Below are 17814 nucleotides of genomic sequence, written 5' to 3' on the forward strand. Positions count from 1 at the left end.
TTTTAAAAATCTTTTTTATTCTTCTAATACATGTAGATTGTTACTTCTACGAATCATGCCAATTTACTTATTTTTTTGTAGTGTATGTTTCAGTAGCTTTTGGCATTTTATTTAGTTGTGTCTTCTGATATTTTCCCTTAAATATAAGTCTTTTTGACTGCATTGTAAGTTATCTGGGTTATATAATTTATATGCTGTAATTCCTCAATACTTTGAGCTCCAGGGAAACATAGATGATGTTTCTACCTTTTTATGTGCTGTAGAGTCCATCAGTAGTACTTACTGGTTAGACGGTAAAATTTACTTAGGTAATTTGGTAGTGTTTACATAGAATTGCTTTTCCATAGTTTTGGTTCCAAAATTTCCGACACAGAAGAAACATAGTAGATACAGTGAAAGAAGATAATTCTTATGGAATTAATAGAAATTTTAGAATCTTCTAATAGTGTTTCCATCCCTCCCATTATTGGATTCTAACAAAGGTTCTCAAAGTTGGTAAATGTATGGGAGGGTCTGTATGCGACAGGATAAAGGGTGTGGCTTCAAGTTGCTGTATAAAAGTATTATAGCAATGCCATGCATGTGTTTATACTTAATAAATAACACTGACATTTCTTTGACTTTTTTCCTTCAGAGGTGACATTGTGATAGCAAAAAGCCCAAGCGATCCAAAATCAAATATTTGTAAAAGAGTAATTGGGTTGGAAGGAGACAAAATCCTCACCAATAGTCCATCAGATTTCTTTAAAAGCCGTAGTTATGTAAGTAACATTTTAATTATATTATTCATTGGTATCATAGTGTATTAACATTAATTGAAAACACAAAAGAAAACATTTGTATTTTGAATATAAGTTAAAGTGCTGCATTCAGTAGAATTTAAGTATGTTTGTATCAGGAACCATTTGGGTATTATATTTTATGTTTCAGTTCTTTTTAAAACCCTATATAAACATTGCAGTAATAATTGTTGTAGGCAAGATTCACCGATGCATGTCAAAATACCAGGCAAAATTTTGAGGAAAAATAGTATATTTGCATAGTTTCAAAGTATCTCTCCCCAGGATATTTATTACAAAGGGAAAAATAATAACTACATAGAAGACAAACCTGGCAGATACCACCTTAACTGAGTGATCAGGGTTAACTTCACCAATAACAAGATGCATCAGCATAACGTAGCCCCTGAATTGAAGCACTGAGAAAGGCACATCACTTTTTTTTTTCCTAACAGAACTTTTATTAGAGAAACATTTGTCATTTATAATACGGTTATGGTTGACATGAGCTAAAGCTTTCTGGATACAAATTCTATTTTTTTTTTATTAGTTTCAGGTGCACAAGACAAAGTAATACTTAGACGTTTATCTTTTGTATCCCTCACATTGTGTGAACCCCCCTTCCCCCATCCACTAACCCTCTGACAGTGCACACAGCCATTACATTTCTACTGTCTCTATTCCTAATGCTGTACTCTGCTTCTTGTAAGTACATATGGCACATCACTTTTGTGGTGTTCTTGCAAAAGAAGGTATAACCTCAGTCTAATCATGAGAAAACATCAGACAAACCCTAACTGAGGGTCATTCCGCAACATAACTGACCACTACTCAAAAGGGTCAGGGTCATGGAAAACAAGGCAAGACAGGAATTGTCATAGATTAGAGGAGACAAAGAAGATGTGGCAACTAAATGCCATCTGGAATCATGGCCAAGAAAGTTTTTCAACTGACTTCTTAAAAGGAAAATCTGGTAAAATCAAATCAAGCCTGTTGCTTAGTTTTTTAAAATCTGATTTAAATATTTAGAATAGAAATTGTGTATACCTTTGGTCTAGTCAACTTGCCTATCCAGTTAGAAAAAAAGAGCAAGAGCAGTGGAATGGGAATGGAGAGCAGCTGTAATGTGTTACCTCCTTTCCCCAGTCATATGGCTGCTACCATGTTTCCCTGAAAATAAGACTAGCCGGACAATCAGCTCTCATGAATCTTTTGGAGCAAAAATTAATATAAGACCTAGTCTTATTATACTATACTATACTTATTATACTTATTTTACTATAAGACTGGGAATATAATATAATATAATACTGGGTCTTATGTTAATTTTTGCTCCAAAAGACACATTAGAGCTGATGTTCCGGCTAGGTCTTATTTTCGAGGAAACATGGTATGACAGAGATTGTGGTGGGGAAGGGTGGCCTTTTGTTTACTAAGCATATATTCTTAGTTTTATAATAACTTAATTTTGAACTTTTATTTAAAATTTATGTCACTAGCAAATTATTACACCTATTACAACTATTAACTAACTTTACCTTTATCTTCATCTCCAGTGTAAGCATATGATTAAATTTATTTTGAACTATAATAGCTTCTGATTGCCCTATGAGTAAGTTTGGTCAATAGACTATTACATAATCGATCTGTTTATTTTTTTTTACCATCCATAATAGACTATGGTTCAGCTGTGTAAATGTTTTTGGTGTTTATTGCTATAATGTTAAACATACTAGGGATTGTTAGCTGATGGTGATAATGTTTAAGACGATAGTGTGGTATCAGGTAATCTGTTTTTCTATGGACTTCATCAGGGACACTATGCTTTTATTCTTCAAAAATGTCAGATTTTTATATAATAGTTTCTCCTTCATAGGACTGTTGTCCTTTCACAACACGTTCTAATCACTTCTGAATTGCTTTGGTTCTGCATATATTTGAGACTAGAAATAGTTTTGTCAACAGAGAGAACAATAAAACATATAAATGATAGTATCCAAACCAATGTTGTTGATTTCTTTTTAAGGGTTATTAGAAGAGGAATATCAGGACAAAAGGAGTTAGACAAAATGTCTGCTAAGTAATCAGAAAAGACAATCAGAGGACTGTAAGATATACATTTTTTGAATATTCTATTTAAGAAAAACATTCATTGATTTTTATGTTGATGAATGGATAAATTAAAGGACACTGCCATTTTATTCCAGGTGTATCCCATTCACTTTGGCTTGCATCTTTATAAGTGTACAAACATAATTGTAATAATATTGGCCAACACTTAATGTGTTTACTCTGTACAAGACACTGTTGAAACTCTTTACAAGGGTTAATTTATTTAATCATCACAATAGCAACTCAATGAGGTAGGTAGTAGTAGTAGTATTTGACAGATGGGTAAATTAAAGACAGGAAGGTTAAATAAAATGCCCAACTTCAAACAGTGAGAAAACAGTTGGAACTCAAACACAAGTAGCCTGGCTCCATCCAGAATCTATACTCCTTACCATGCCACTACTTCTCCTCCCAAAGTATCCTCTACTTATCTATTATTACTTCTACTCCCATCGCCTCAAATTGTACTTCCCTAAAATGCATTTGTCTTTATTGTTTTTAAAAAGAAAGGGAACTATTTCTGATCAGGGGTAGTATTGGTTCTGAAAGAGAAGCCAGTGATTTTTGAAGGTTTCCTCACCCCCACCAGTTTTTTAGGCTGGGTTTTTCAAGCCATAAGAATTCTGTAGCTATTACAAAAGCACTTTAGCAAATGTGTTCCATTAATCAAGGTGATTTATAACAAAAATTCATCCAAGTTTGGAGTACTCTGAAGAGATATCCAAACTGTTTGCAGGGTCTGTTCCCATTTTTAGCTATCTCAGAAGCACACTGGCGCTGTATTTTATGAAATGGGTTTCTCCCCCTTACCTATGCATCCTCTTAGAAAAATTGTTGTTTATAAGATGAAGACATTACTATTCAGATCTTGATTGAACTGCATAGTAAAGATGATGAATATTAAATGTTTTGAATTCCAGGCAAAAAACATTTATTCTCTAAGTATGTGCTTCAGAAAGCAAAACACCAACATCGTCATTTGGAACCTACAATATAGAGTTTAGCATATGAAAGAAATAGCATTGTTCCTAAGTTGGCAAAAAAGAATATAAACAGATCATTGGTTAAGTGATGTGGAACTATTTAATTCATTCCAGAGTTCTCAAAGTCCAAGTGGCATGCAACACTTAGGAACTATGATTTATTTTTTACATTAAGCATTTGGAAACTAAATAGTCCGTATGAAGGTTCTATTGCAGTGGGTTTTGCTTATTTTATTTAGATGGTATTGAGTCCAATAATTCTTGCGTTATGCGCTGAGCACTGGCTACTAGGATATGAGATGAATTTGTGACTCTTTTCAAAGGAAACATATTGTACTCAGCTCCAACTTCTTGAGTAACTTGCCTTCCTATACTACAGGAATTCCTTAGTTTGCTGCTAGAAGCCACTAATTTGCCAAAAATAATTTAGTTGGAAGTAGAAACATTTAGCAAAATAGAAAATACATAAAATAAACTGGCATTCTCCTATTGGTTTGCACAGTAGGCAAAATGCAAAGTAAAAGCCTATTTAATGTAGGAGATAGAGGACCAGGACTCAGGAAATGTAGTAAAATTTTGTTATAAAGCTAATGAAGAGACAAAGAGAAACACTTTATCTTTCTGAGGATACCATTGTATGGTAGATAGTCCAGGACTGTGATTTTAATCCAGAGTGTAACTGTGGTATAGTTAGGCATTTTGAAATAATAGGAAGTCCCTGTCAGCAAACAAACATGCTAAAAAATCTCTGATCTAAACAAACTCCTTTTCCACATGCACCAATAGGAAAGACTAGTGCATGTGTACTGACTCCACTCTGTACTTCCTGTTCTCTCTTGAACTTACCAGTTAGGCTTGGGTCCCTACCACTTCATTTGCAAGGGTCCCAATGATTTGTGTTGTCAATCCACTGGTCAACTTTCTGTCCTCATTTTACCTGAACAATTGTTAGTATTTGAAACAGTTGTTCTCAAAACCCAGTTTCCCTAGATTTTGGAACAACACTCGCTCTAGGTTTTCTTCCTATCTTTCTGCTTCTTCTGAGTTTCCTTGTTGGCTCCTCAAAACATTGGAGTAACTAAGAGTTCACATTTTAAATTTCTTCTCTTGTTTATATATACTCAATTTAGGTGACCTCATCCTGTCTTACGGTTTTAAATACTGTCTAATTTAACTTCTAAATTTATGTATATCAACCTTTAAATACTGTCTAATTTAACTTCTAAATTTATGTATATCAACCGCAACTTCTTTCCTGAACTCCAGAACCATGTATCTAAAATCTGCCTAATATGTCCACTTCAGTATATAATGGTCATCTCAAACTCAACATGTCCAAAACTAAACTGGTTTTCCTCCCCAAACTGGCTCCTCCTACACCTGTTCCCATCGCAGTAAAGGTGTTAACTCTTATTTTTCTGCTCGCTCGGGTCATAAACCATGGAGTCATCCATGACTGTCTTCCTCTTTCACCCCACATCCAGTTCATTAGCAAATCATGATGATGGTATCTTCTAAATACAATCAGAATTAGACCACTTCTTGCCACCATCACTGCTACCATCTGTTGCAAGGCAAATTCATCTGTCTGTAGTTTTCTTGCAGTACCTTCTGAACTGCTCTCTCTGCTTATATCTTTCCCATCTTCTTGCCTTCCTACCTTCCCACTGATTATTTTCTACATAGTAGCTGAAATAATCCTTTTGAATAATGATGCTTTTTAAGAGGAACATCACTCTTCTGCTCAAAGACTCTACTGGCTCCCCATCTCATTATAATAAATGCCATAAGCCTTAGGATGGTCTACAAGACCCTACACGATCATTCTTCCTGCTGCCTGTTCTTGTAATTAAGTTTTATTAGAACACAGGCATAGTTTTCATTTATATATTGTCTGTGGCTGCTTTCACTAAAACAGACTATATATGGCTTGCACAGCTTAGGCTATTTACTATCTGGCCCTTCACAGAAAAAGTTTGCTGACCCTTTCTCTAGAAGGTTCTTGATGGCAGGTATTTGTTTTGATCACAACTGATTCCCCAGCACCTAAACTCTGATTTGGCATCTATTGGTACTTAAAAAATATTTGCAGGGTGGACAAATGTATATGTGAATAGGGTCTGACCATGTTTTGTTCTAGTTCTATTCTGCTTCTCCCCAGTTTCTTCTCTTAGTTTCTACTGCAAACTTGCTCTCAAGTAAGTACATTATGTTACTGTTTTTCAGTAAGATAGGAGTTCCTGGGGCTCACCACACTATAGGCTCCCAGTGAATTGGCCAATCTGTGGTCATGCTAGTCTTCAGAGAAGACTTGAAAGCTAAGCTACTTCCATGGTAGGGCTGTTTGATCACCTTCTGTAATTGCAGATGAAAGGTGCAGAAAATATTGGAATGTCCCTGTTTTGTTATCAGGACAGCAGAGTGCTAAGTGTTCCTTTCCCCAAGTGACTTCTATATGGACTGAATGATATTTTCCAGCCCTTTCTTTAAGCAGACTGAAAATTCACTTGGCTCTGAATTGACCTATCAGTTTGGAATACCCTGAACTTGGTCTAAATCTTCTGAGGAACCCTGGACCTATCTTGCTCTTACTTTGAGGGAAAGTCTGGTGCTTCAGAAATGCTATGGTGGTACCCTTGTAAGTCACCCTTGTAACATGCAGTACCTACTAATTAGGTTGTGAGGAAATGAGTTTTCTGTATTTCAGCAGAAATGCATGTACCTTTTGGACATATTTAATTATTATACTATACAGATTATTTTGTTCTTTGATCCTTTTATTAGTTGGCAGATTAACAATGGCTAAAGTTGTTACCTGTAATTGATAAACTGCTTCTTTGTCAACCTTTGCTTTCCAGTAGTTGTTCATTACAAAACAAATAATCATTTTTTAAAATCTTCCAAAATTAAAATTTTATGTATTGAATTTTAGTTTCTCAACCATAGCAGTTACTCTATATTGAAAAAGGACCTATTACTAGAAATATATGAATATTTCAGTATATTCCTGCAGTTAAATCATAGCAGTCTTTTGCTATTGTTAAAGGAAACATATCTGTAGTTATTAGAAAAATTGTTTTTACTTTTATTATTGATCTATCAAAATATCAAGCTATTTAAAGCATTTTGGTTCTTGATACCAAATAAAATGTGTAATAGAGTCCAGTGTTACACACAAAAAATGAAATGGTGTTCATCAAATGATAGTGGTCTTTTACCACGGTAGGCTGATGGTAGGTGAATAAGGATGTATTTCTTACATTTTTCCTTTTTGAGTTGTAGAGTATGTTAAAGAATGACATCATTATTGTTATCGGTGGGAAAGTAAGGACCAGAGACAATTTTACATTTCAGAAAGAATTGATTGAATGTTCTCAGGATGTACTGGTAGTTTAGTGTTCTTAAAAAGAACTTGGAAATGGGACAGTATGCCAGTAATAAAGCTGTTTTATAGTATACAGGAAAATACTTAAATAAAACTGATTGACAAACTGAAAAACAATCTCACTAATTTGACAGCATTAGAAAACGGTCACTTTATATAGTTGACAGTAATAGCCCCTTAATGTGCACTGTGTATTTAGGTTATAGTTCAGATCCTTGAATATCCTAATGCTGTTTTTCTGTTTGTTTAAATGTCATTTACTTTAGCTAAAAGTCACAACCATATGGCCTTCTATTACCACTTGTATTATAAACAGAAAAAGTACTTCTGTAGGGAGAGGAATCATCAGATTGAAAGGTCTTGTTTATTGTAAGCTGCTGATACACTAAATCCTTCTGTCATTTAAATAGAAGACCTACCTAATAATGTCACTTATTACAACAAGGGTATCTAAACAAGCGACTTGCTTTTTGCAGACTGTAGTGATAAAAACCTGTGCTACACATCCATTTCTCAGCAACGGCCTCCAGGTTAATCAATCATGGCATACGGCTAATGCCTTGATTGCAGCTGATGTGGAGGAAATATGTTTACTTTTTTGCTAAAGTGAAGTTCACTGCGGAGATGACGTGACTTTTTCATCCTATAGTTAACACAATTTTGAAGATAAATTTGACTTATTGTTTACAATTCTGAGGTGTTTTTCTTCTGATGTTAACACTAAGAATCATCTTTGAAGTCCCCACAACTTAAGCATTTTCTGATGTGTTCTCTGAACATTTTCAGGAGAATTTGGTCTTAGTTTAACAAAAATATATAGTTTATAGAATTTTATTTTGTAGAAATGGGTTTTATCTTATATATGTTTGAGTATATATAAATAGAAGGTGCCAAAAAATGCATACACATTTTTAGAAAGGAAAAAACTATTAAAATTGTAATAATATATACCAATAATAAAAGATGAACAGAAGTCACATTTAACTTCTGCAATTACAAGAGGTGCTCAGAGTGGTTACCATCAGCGTGCAGACACTTCTGATTATGGCGAACTGCTGCTTGAGCAACGTTGACTGAAGTGTCCATTTGTATACATTTTTTTGGCATCCCCGGTATATATATATATGTATGTATGTATGAAGATCAGTGATTCCACTGAAAGATTAGCTAGTCTTCCTGAAACTAATATATGTTGCTTATCTAAAAATATTTTAACCATTCAAAGTTGGTCTGAGTTTCCAACTCAAAGTTGGAAAGTCAGTGCCACTGGTGTGAATCTAGGTAGTTGTGCAATTCAATAAAATTCAAATATTATATGTACTTTTATCTGCAAGTTATGAGACTACTTTACTTTAAAGTTGCCTAAAAGTAAGTATGGGAAATTAAGACTGAAATTGTAATGCTGCTTTTCAATGTCAGCATCTGAAGCAGGCTCCATCTCTGATAGTAGGAAAGAGAATATATTCTTGTTTCGTGTGGCTTCCTAATATGATACAGTGGTCTGCTAGAAAGCTGCTGTTCACTAGGTGGAACATGTTCAAATGTCTTTTGAAATAAGCAACTAAATGAAGTTCTGTGTTACCACTTTAGGGAATTAAAATTCTACAGGTCTCTGTGACCCATTTAATCTTAGTCCATAAAAGCATTCTCATTCTACTAACCTATTTTCTACTTAAAGTAAGATTGGAAAAGAGGGACAACAGATATAAAAGCAGGTATGCATGTTATAAAACAGTTAAAGATAGTAAATTGGTTATAAGCCACTGTATTGCTAACCTAGATATGTGAGAATGCTTTCCTCCTGGATTAGAATTTTTATAACTTCTAATTTTTAAGAAAATTTAGGAATCATTTAGTTTGGCTCAGTTGGTGCTTGCATGCCCACTAGACACACATGCAGAGCTAACAGGAAAGGAGACAAAGTACTTAAAGCTACAGGGTAATTTTAAATTCTAAAATCAATTTAAGATTCTGATATGCTTCTTATAAATTGTGTGTATGAATCTCTCAGCCAGGAAGGATTAGAGAAACATGTCTTCTGAAGAGATGTGAAATTTGTAAAGAAAGTCAAAGTAGATTTAGAGATAAAGACTGATGTGAACCTCAGACCCTAGCTGCAAATATACCTAACTCCAAACCAGTGCCACATTCAGGGATTTAGCTGTGCCTCAGAGCAGCTGGAACCCACTGGATTTGGGGGGTGGAATAGATGATTTAAATGGCCTTCAGGAGGCTACACAAGTGAGCAAAATTTGCCTGACATTAACTTCACAGCTTTTCTTTTACTTTTATTTATTCATGCATTTAAGTCCACAAACATTTATTGAGCACTTACTTGAGGGCCACCAGCACCATGGTGAGTAGATTAAGTACCTCCCTGCCTGCACTGCTGTCCAATAGACCTTTCTGCAACAATGGAATGTTCTGTATCTGCACTGTCCAATATGGTAGCCACTAGGTAGACGTGGCTATTGAGCACAGGAATCATGGCTAGTGTGTCTGAGGAGCTGGATTTTTAATTTTATATAATTTGTATAATTAAGTAGCCACATGTGTTAGTAGTGGCTACCATACTGGACAGTACAGTTTTAGGATCTTGCAGTCAAGCTGGAGGAACAGACAAGGAATGATTACATGGTATAAGAGAACAATATACAAAATGCTATGAGAAGACACGAGTGTATTTATCTAGACTGGGGTGAGTAGGATTAGTCCAGACTGGGGAGGTGAAACCTGAGTTAAAGTTCTGAAGGATAAGTAGGAGTTAGCCAAAGCAAGCTGAATACTCAAGTCTACAGGGAAAGTGCATATTGTGCTTTGGGCAGCTGCCCTGTAAGTCCCTGTGTCTGAAACATATAGTAGGAGGGGTGGGTAGTGAAAGGAGATAAAAATGAAACGGTAAACAGGTCTCAGTTCCTTGTATATCTCAAGCAGGGGGATATTATTACACTTAGTTTTGAAAAGATCACCCTGATATTAGTGTAGACTAATAGAAGATGGTTTGGAGTAAGAGAGACTGGAGGTAGGAAGACCAGTTAATAGGCTGTAAAACAAACTGACATAATAACATTAAGAATGGAAAGCAGTACAGAGTTCTGGAAAAAGATTAAGGTAATAATATCTTGACAGGATTGGATACTGGAAGACATGGAATTGAAAGGCTTAAAGTTGACTCAAGTTTCTGGCTTTAGTAATAGGGGTCATGGTATATTAAAATAGGGGACCGTGGGGGAGATGTTAATTTGGGAAATGGACAGAAGATATATTCAATTTTTGAGTAGTATAGAAGCCTACTAAATAAGCCTAAGATAGATGATATTTTAAATTAATACAATGGTAATTAAATTATTATAAGAAGTGGGGGAAAAAAACAAGTGCTTTCCTAGAATGACATCTGGATGCTATGCTATTCCCTCCTTGATGTCCACAGTATATTTTCATGATTTCTTAATCAAAACAATGTTTTGATGCTCTCAGCCTTTGGAGATCAATCTTTTTAAATATCTTCAGCTGTTCTCTTTGTATCTTACACCATTACAAAAAATGTCATCTGTCATCTACCTACCTAATTTGCAATTTTGTATTCACAAAGCTAGATTTCATTCTAAATAACTTCCAGGGTATGGAACATTAGAGTTGTAGTTTTGATGAATAAAACACAAGTAGGAGAATGTCTGTCTGTCAAAGAAAAACATGCAATACAAAGCTTTTTCTTTTTTTAAAGGCATAAGTAACATCAAGTACAAAATGATGTACATATTTAATTGTTTCTTTTCTATCCCTGATATTCTGTTTCTAATACCACTTCGTTGTAAGTCAGTTCTTTAGCCAGTTTTTATATGAAGTAGTTATACAAAGGCCACAGAAAATTGAAAAGAGCTACAGAGATTGATCTACAGTAATAAATTCATATAGGGATGAGTTTGACGTTGAGAAGAATTCTTTGAAGTCTCAGGAATCAAAATTTTGGTGGAAACGTATTAGTATATAATTTGTACAGTATGCATCTGATTTACCAACTATTTAGACATTTTCGGAGAGCATGGGAAAACTCATTATTTATGTAGTTAACACTATATTCTACTAGTCTGTGAAATACCCTGTGTTGCATTAAGTTAGCTCATCTTTTGGAATATGAGAACCAGGGTCTACATCAGGTTATATTAAAATCAAAGTACAGATATAGTCTTGAAATTAGACTATAAGAGGCTTCTTTTAAATAGTAATCTAAAACCAAAGCAGGTATCATTGTATTATGATACAAGAAAAGAAGTCAGAGAGCAAAATAATACATCATCCTAGGAAAAAAATTCTGTAGGAATGGGACATTAGTATCAAGTGGCTAGGATGGAAGGGTCTGTTTACTGGCTCCAGTCCCAACCTTCTGCCCCTTCCTCTACCTTCTGACTAGTTGGTAGATGGTTTTGAAGAAATGAATGCGTCATAAGGGAGAGCCTAAGCATTTGGTATTTAATAAACATTGCTTGATGAAGCTGCCTATTAAAAGAATAAAAATGTTAGTCTTTAATACATTTGGATGATTTGGTCTTAAAACTGAGTTTTATTAAATCAGTTAACATAATTATGGTAGCTATTCACAACTAATGTACATTTTAAATTATACTGGATTCAATTCAAAGTCTTGGCTAATACCAGATCTATGTAATTGAATACAGTATAAAAGAAAATGACCAAAAACATACCCAAAGTAAAATTGCAAAGCACAGTTCATTTTGCAGATTTCTGAGTCGACTGCATAGGAAGATGAGGAACAAAGAAGGCATCATTCATATCAGCAGCTGGGGCAACTGCTAATAACAATAGCTAATATTTAGTGAGTGCTTACTGGGTGCCAGGAGCCTTATGTGTTATTTCACTGGTTCTCAGAATATTTCTGTAAGGCACTTGTTAGTCCCAGTGGTATAGATGAGGTTTAAATAGCCTGTGCAAGGTGCTTAATTACTAAGTAGCAGAGCAACATTTAGAACTCTAGACTATGACTGTGGACTGTATCTCTTTCACCACTATGCTGAGCAACCCGTCAGATTCCTAATTCAGGCTGGATGGTATTGAACATTTAGGGAGAAGATGAAGGAATCTAGCTTGCAAAAGCCGTGAGAATGAGCAAGTCAAGTCTTAGACTAAGCTCTGAACCTACGCAGCAGGGAGATGCTCAGTTATGAAATAGAGGTTGTTAGTAAAAAGCATCCTCCATCATTACCCCCACTCCAGTGCTGTATGTATAGCTTACTGGACTTTGCGTAAATTCCTCTTTGGTACTAATTGGCTATGAACCTAAGGTGGCACCATTTTTAAGTAGGGAAGGACAATAACAGTCTCCAGGAATGATGCAGATAGTATAAAGTCAGAATTTAAACGGAGAGAAAAAGAGCAGGATTGCATAGAAATAGTATCCATTGAAACAATCACTGTGTGAACTGTTGCCTGGTCCTTAAAATATTAATCCCTTTGTCATGTATCTAGCATTTGGGAGTACCTCCATCAGGAATCCAGATATTCCACTCAGGCAGACAAATGTGGGCAGAAGTTGTGGCAAGAAGAGTGTCAATGAAAATAGAAGATGAGTGAAACTGTTCCTTTAAGTTTGCTTTCAGAGATACCCAAAACTGACACTTGAGACACTCCCATTTTTTAAAATTAAAGATTAATGATGTTTTCTCAGCTTTTTGTTCTTAAAAGCTCTTCTACTTGATTGCCTTTTGGGGGATTTAATGCTTCACTTTGACATACATGTCTTTGTTTATAGCTTTTGTTGGTTGTTATAGGAAGGATAAACTCCAACAGTTATTTAATGGTGGTGTTTCTAATTTTGCTGCTGCATGAGTCAGAAAAAAAAATTGGGTTTATGACGTTCTTTTAGAACTGTATAATTAATAAATTATTTCATTTTCCAAATATTCTCTCTAGTAATTTCTGTGCATAGTATCATACCATGCTACATTTTGGTTACATATCATGATTAAGCAGAATATGCATTAACCACACAATGGTATAGTAATTTGACTTGGTTCTGTTTATCTGGAAGATGGTAACATAAAAAACATAAAATTATTTGAGTATTATTAATTAGACTAAAATGACATGTTATGAATGTACATTCATTATGTGGATTTTTTTCCTGGGCAGGGAAATTATGTATTTTATATTTCATATTTATCCTTCCATGAGAAACAAAACAAACTCTTCAAAATATATTTGGAAATTGAAATACTTTTAAGATTAAATATACTGTTGTTTGTTTTTCCAAAAAGAAACTAGGCTTTCTGATTGCTTTCATAAAATGTGTGTGCTTTGCCTTTTCCTATATAATTCAGGAAAATGAAAAAATAATCATGTCAAAAAAGAATTCCAAACACTTTGCCCCTTTCCTTGCCTTTATGATTTTTGTTTGTTTCTTTTAATAACTATTGTTTCCTTTTTATTCCCAGTCATTCGAGAAGAACCATTAAAGAGGCATGAGCAATAGTAGGGCCAGTGCCCACCCTTACCTTTGCTGGTTGTAAGTTATCAAATATCTGGCAAACAAAGGGATAATTAAAAACAAAATATGGTACTAGGCTTTTCAGTTTTTTTGAAAAGTCAAAAACACAAATATCTTACTCTTCAGTCATAACTTTTTCTTAGATATTCTTTGCTTAATGAGTTTGATTATAGTTTAGTAAATGTGTTATTTGATATTGTGGATTCTTTCATCAGATTTCACTTGAATCAAGAAAGGTAACACCTGGGGGATGGGTCACAAAAGCCTCTTTTGTTAAGTGGACACCCACAGGCCATGAGGCAATTACATTTGTTGCTTGTATTATAAAAGAGGCACTTACCTAGCCATCAGTAAGTATAGTTGATAACTAGAGAGACTTGATTCTTTTGTCCAGCCTAGACTGGGTTTTATCATAGCTCAGGAAGGAAACCTCTGACGTAGAAAGGAAAAAGAAGAATGATTTAAGCGTTCTTTTAATGCTTTAAAATTTAGCCCTAAAGTTAGCTATTTCTGAGACCCTGGAAAAATTCAGATTTGAGCAAAAGTGTTCTCTGTGGCAATCATTATAAACATATTATTTATATATTCTTATTCAGTCTCATGTGTTCATTCAAGTTACCATGGAAGATTTACAGAAGTATAAAAAGGAAAAGTAATCTAACTATTAAAAGTTTTGGTTATGAGAAATAATGAACAGAGGCATGGAACTAGAGATTTCCATTATTGGCCATTTGCAAAATATTTATTATAAATGCATTTATTGGAGTCCTGTTCTACTTTAGTTAGAAAGTTATGATAGCTTCTTAAAATATACATTTAAAAATGTATTTTAATCTATTTTATCTGTTAATATTTTGTTATAATAGTATTGCTATAGAATATTTTTCTCTTATGTGTTCTGAATTTTTAGTTTAGTGATAACCAGTAAGTTAATCAAACAGATAATAACTGTGTTTTGAGTTAGAAAGGAAATTTCTCTGTTCCTTGAAAGGCCATACCAGAGGCTAAATTTTGAGTTTCAGAGCCATATGAAAAATGTGTTGTTCTTTATGTTTGTTTAAATAAATGAGTTCTTAGCTAGACTAACATTTTAGTTACCCAGGGTTCTGGTGATAATACTGCTAATTGCAATTATTTACTTATACTATACAAAGCAGCAGATGGATTGGAATTAGGTCCCTCTCTTTCCACACTACTAAAAGGGCTATGCATATTAAGGCACACACATGTATATGTGTGTGCATATATATGTATCTACAGATGGGGCCAAAAAAAATGTGTACACATTTTAAGAAAGGTATTAAAATTACCCTGATGGTAACCACTTAGAGCACCTCTTGTAAGTGCAGAAGTCAAATATTACTTGTATTCATCTTTTGTTATCGGTATATACTGAGTATTAAAATTTTTTTAAAAAATTTATATTGGGGAACAGTGTGTTTCTCCAGGACCCATCAGCTCCAAATGAAGCCGTTGCTTTTTTCAATCTAGTTGTGAAGGGCGCAGCTCACTGGCCCATGTGAGAATCCAACCCGCGACCTTGGTGTTATGAGCACTGCACTCTAACCAACTGAGCCAGCTGGCCACCCCAGAGTATTACAATTTTAATTCAGTTTTTTCCTTTCTTAAAATGTGTATACATTTTTTTGGCACCCTCTGTATATTTAAATTGTCTAATACAGATTTGTCACAAAAATGTAAATTTTGAAATATGCAAGAAATGTTTCGTGGATTTTCTTTAAACATGTATACACATTGCCCTATAACTTACTTTTTTCACTGACTGTACTCATGTAAATCTATTGATTTTTTTTAACCAGTTTTTCTATTATTGTATAGATAAACTATATTTAACATCTGCCTACCGAGGAATATTTTTATACTGTTGCCAATTTTGAGATGCAAGCAATACAGTAGTGAACTTCCTTGTTCCTACATAATTGCAGGCTGAGTTTGGCAAATCTTGTCTGGAAATTTTGACAGGGAAAGAGTAAAACAAAATCATGTTACAGAATGCCACTGAAGGGGACGCTAGGTGGAGATGCCAAAGGCACACTTACATCAAAACTTTTAGTTCTCACCAAAAGGATTCTCTTCATATTGTTATGAAGCACGCTAAAAATAATGATGGAGTAACTGGTGCTGAACTTGCCCTCCTGCCATAAAGAACTAGAAAATTGGATGAAATATGTGAAACAACTGTTTTCAGACAGTGCACAGCAGGCAGTTCCAGACACATCCCTGAGAGAAGGGAAACAAACTAGGGAAGCCCTATACTTCTGCCTGAAGGCAGTTTCCAGGAGGCAGGAGGAGGGAAAATTCAAACAGCACAGTGGTCTTGCTCAGTGAGGAGACAGAGGGATGTTTTAGTGTTTGGACTTTATGGATCATACCACCAGGGAGAACAGAGCTACAGAATGTCCTTCAGAAATCTATGTAGGTATTCTCTTGGTTTTTGGGCTAAATGTGTACTAAATTTTACCTGCTTATGGTGAAACAGAGAGACCAAGCAAGGGGGAAGCTGAGCATTCCCAGAGCTCACAGGGGCTGAGAGCCCTTGAATCCTGACCAGCCAGAGTGGACAGATCTCACTGAATATCCAGAGCATCCAGTGGAGACCCTAGAATATCATGCCTTATTAGTAGGGTTAAAGTAGTCCTTAGAGTACAGTGTAAGACAGACCCAACCTAACAGGCTTAAAGGTAAGGCTCAAAGAAAATGATCCACAGCTAAATTAACTGCCTCCCCAAAAACAAACAGACCTCTTCAACATTTAACACACTCTAAAGACAACAAGATCCACTCAACAAATGAGTTTCCAACTCAATTACAAATTACTAGATACGTTAATAGCAGGAAATGTAACCCACAACCAGAAGAAAAATCAGTTAAATAGATCCAGAAATGACAGAGATAATGGAATTAAGAGACATGTACTCTAAAGCACCAATTCTAAATATTTTCAAGGATCTGGAGCGTGAACATAATGAGGAAAGAAATGATAAATATAAAAAAGAACCAAGTGAAGTTTCTAGAGCTTAAAAATATATTGTTATCGTCTTTACAATAGAGACTACAAAGGAAAAGATTCCAGACTGGGAGAAAATATTTGCAATGCCTGTCAAATGACTTGTACTCAAGGTACATAAAGGACTCTTAAAATGAATAACAACAAAAACAATCCGGGTGGCCAGTTGGCTCCGTTGGTTAAAGCGCAGTACTCATACATAATACCAAGGTTGCCAGTTCGATTCCCACATGGGCCAGTGAGTGCACCCTCCACAACTAGACTGAAAACAACTCCACAACTAGAATGAAAAAAAAAAAAAAATACAGGAGGAAAAGCAAAAAGACTTGGAGCTGATGGGTCCTGTAAAAACAGTTTCCCAATGTTCCTCAATTAAAAACAAAACAAACAAATAAAAAAACCCTCCATTTTAAAAACAGGTAAAATATTTTAATAGCTACTTCACAAAAGATACATAACAGGCACGAGAAAAAATGCTCATCAGAGAAATGCAAATGAAAACCACAATGTGATACCAATAGCCAAGGTTGTGGAGCAACAGAAACACTCATACACTGATACTGGAAATGTAAAATGATATAATCACTTTGGACAGTTTTAAGGTTCAGCATATACATATGACCCAGGAATTCTACCCATAGCTATTTACTGAAAAGAAATAGACTTGTACACGAATGTTCATAGTACGTTATTTGTAAGAGCCCAACACTGCAAACAACTCAAATATTATTCAGCCAGTTCATGGGTAAACATTGTAATTGACAATGGAACACTACTCAGCAGTTAAACGGAATGAATGACTGATACATACAACGTGGATTAATCATAAACTATTGCTGAACAAAGCCAGAGCAAAATAGGATGTACTGTGCAATTTCACTTATATGAAATTTAGGAACAGGTAAAACTGTCTAGTATCAGAAACCAGATCACTAGTTGCCTGGGACTGGGTGTCGATTGGGGGTGTATGTGTGTGGGGTGGGGGGTTACCTGGAACAGGAGGGAACGTTTAGGCATGACAGAAA

The 17814-nt window shown here is 34.9% G+C and overlaps 1 protein-coding gene across 4 annotated transcripts in view; it reads left to right on the top strand.

The window, feature by feature from the left end:
* The window catches only part of IMMP1L (inner mitochondrial membrane peptidase subunit 1), a 105557-nt gene that overhangs the window by 45520 nt on the left and 42223 nt on the right, over nucleotides 1–17814 (top strand). For all 4 annotated transcript variants that reach the window (XM_033119876.1, XM_033119877.1, XM_033119878.1 and 1 more), the window contains exon 5: nucleotides 635–761. In XM_033119876.1, coding sequence (XP_032975767.1) covers nucleotides 635–761 — 127 coding nt within the window. The remainder of the gene's footprint in view (nucleotides 1–634; nucleotides 762–17814) is intronic.

This window comes from Rhinolophus ferrumequinum, chromosome 11 (genome assembly GCF_004115265.2).
Source record: "Rhinolophus ferrumequinum isolate MPI-CBG mRhiFer1 chromosome 11, mRhiFer1_v1.p, whole genome shotgun sequence".
Taxonomy (NCBI): Eukaryota; Metazoa; Chordata; class Mammalia; order Chiroptera; family Rhinolophidae; genus Rhinolophus; species Rhinolophus ferrumequinum.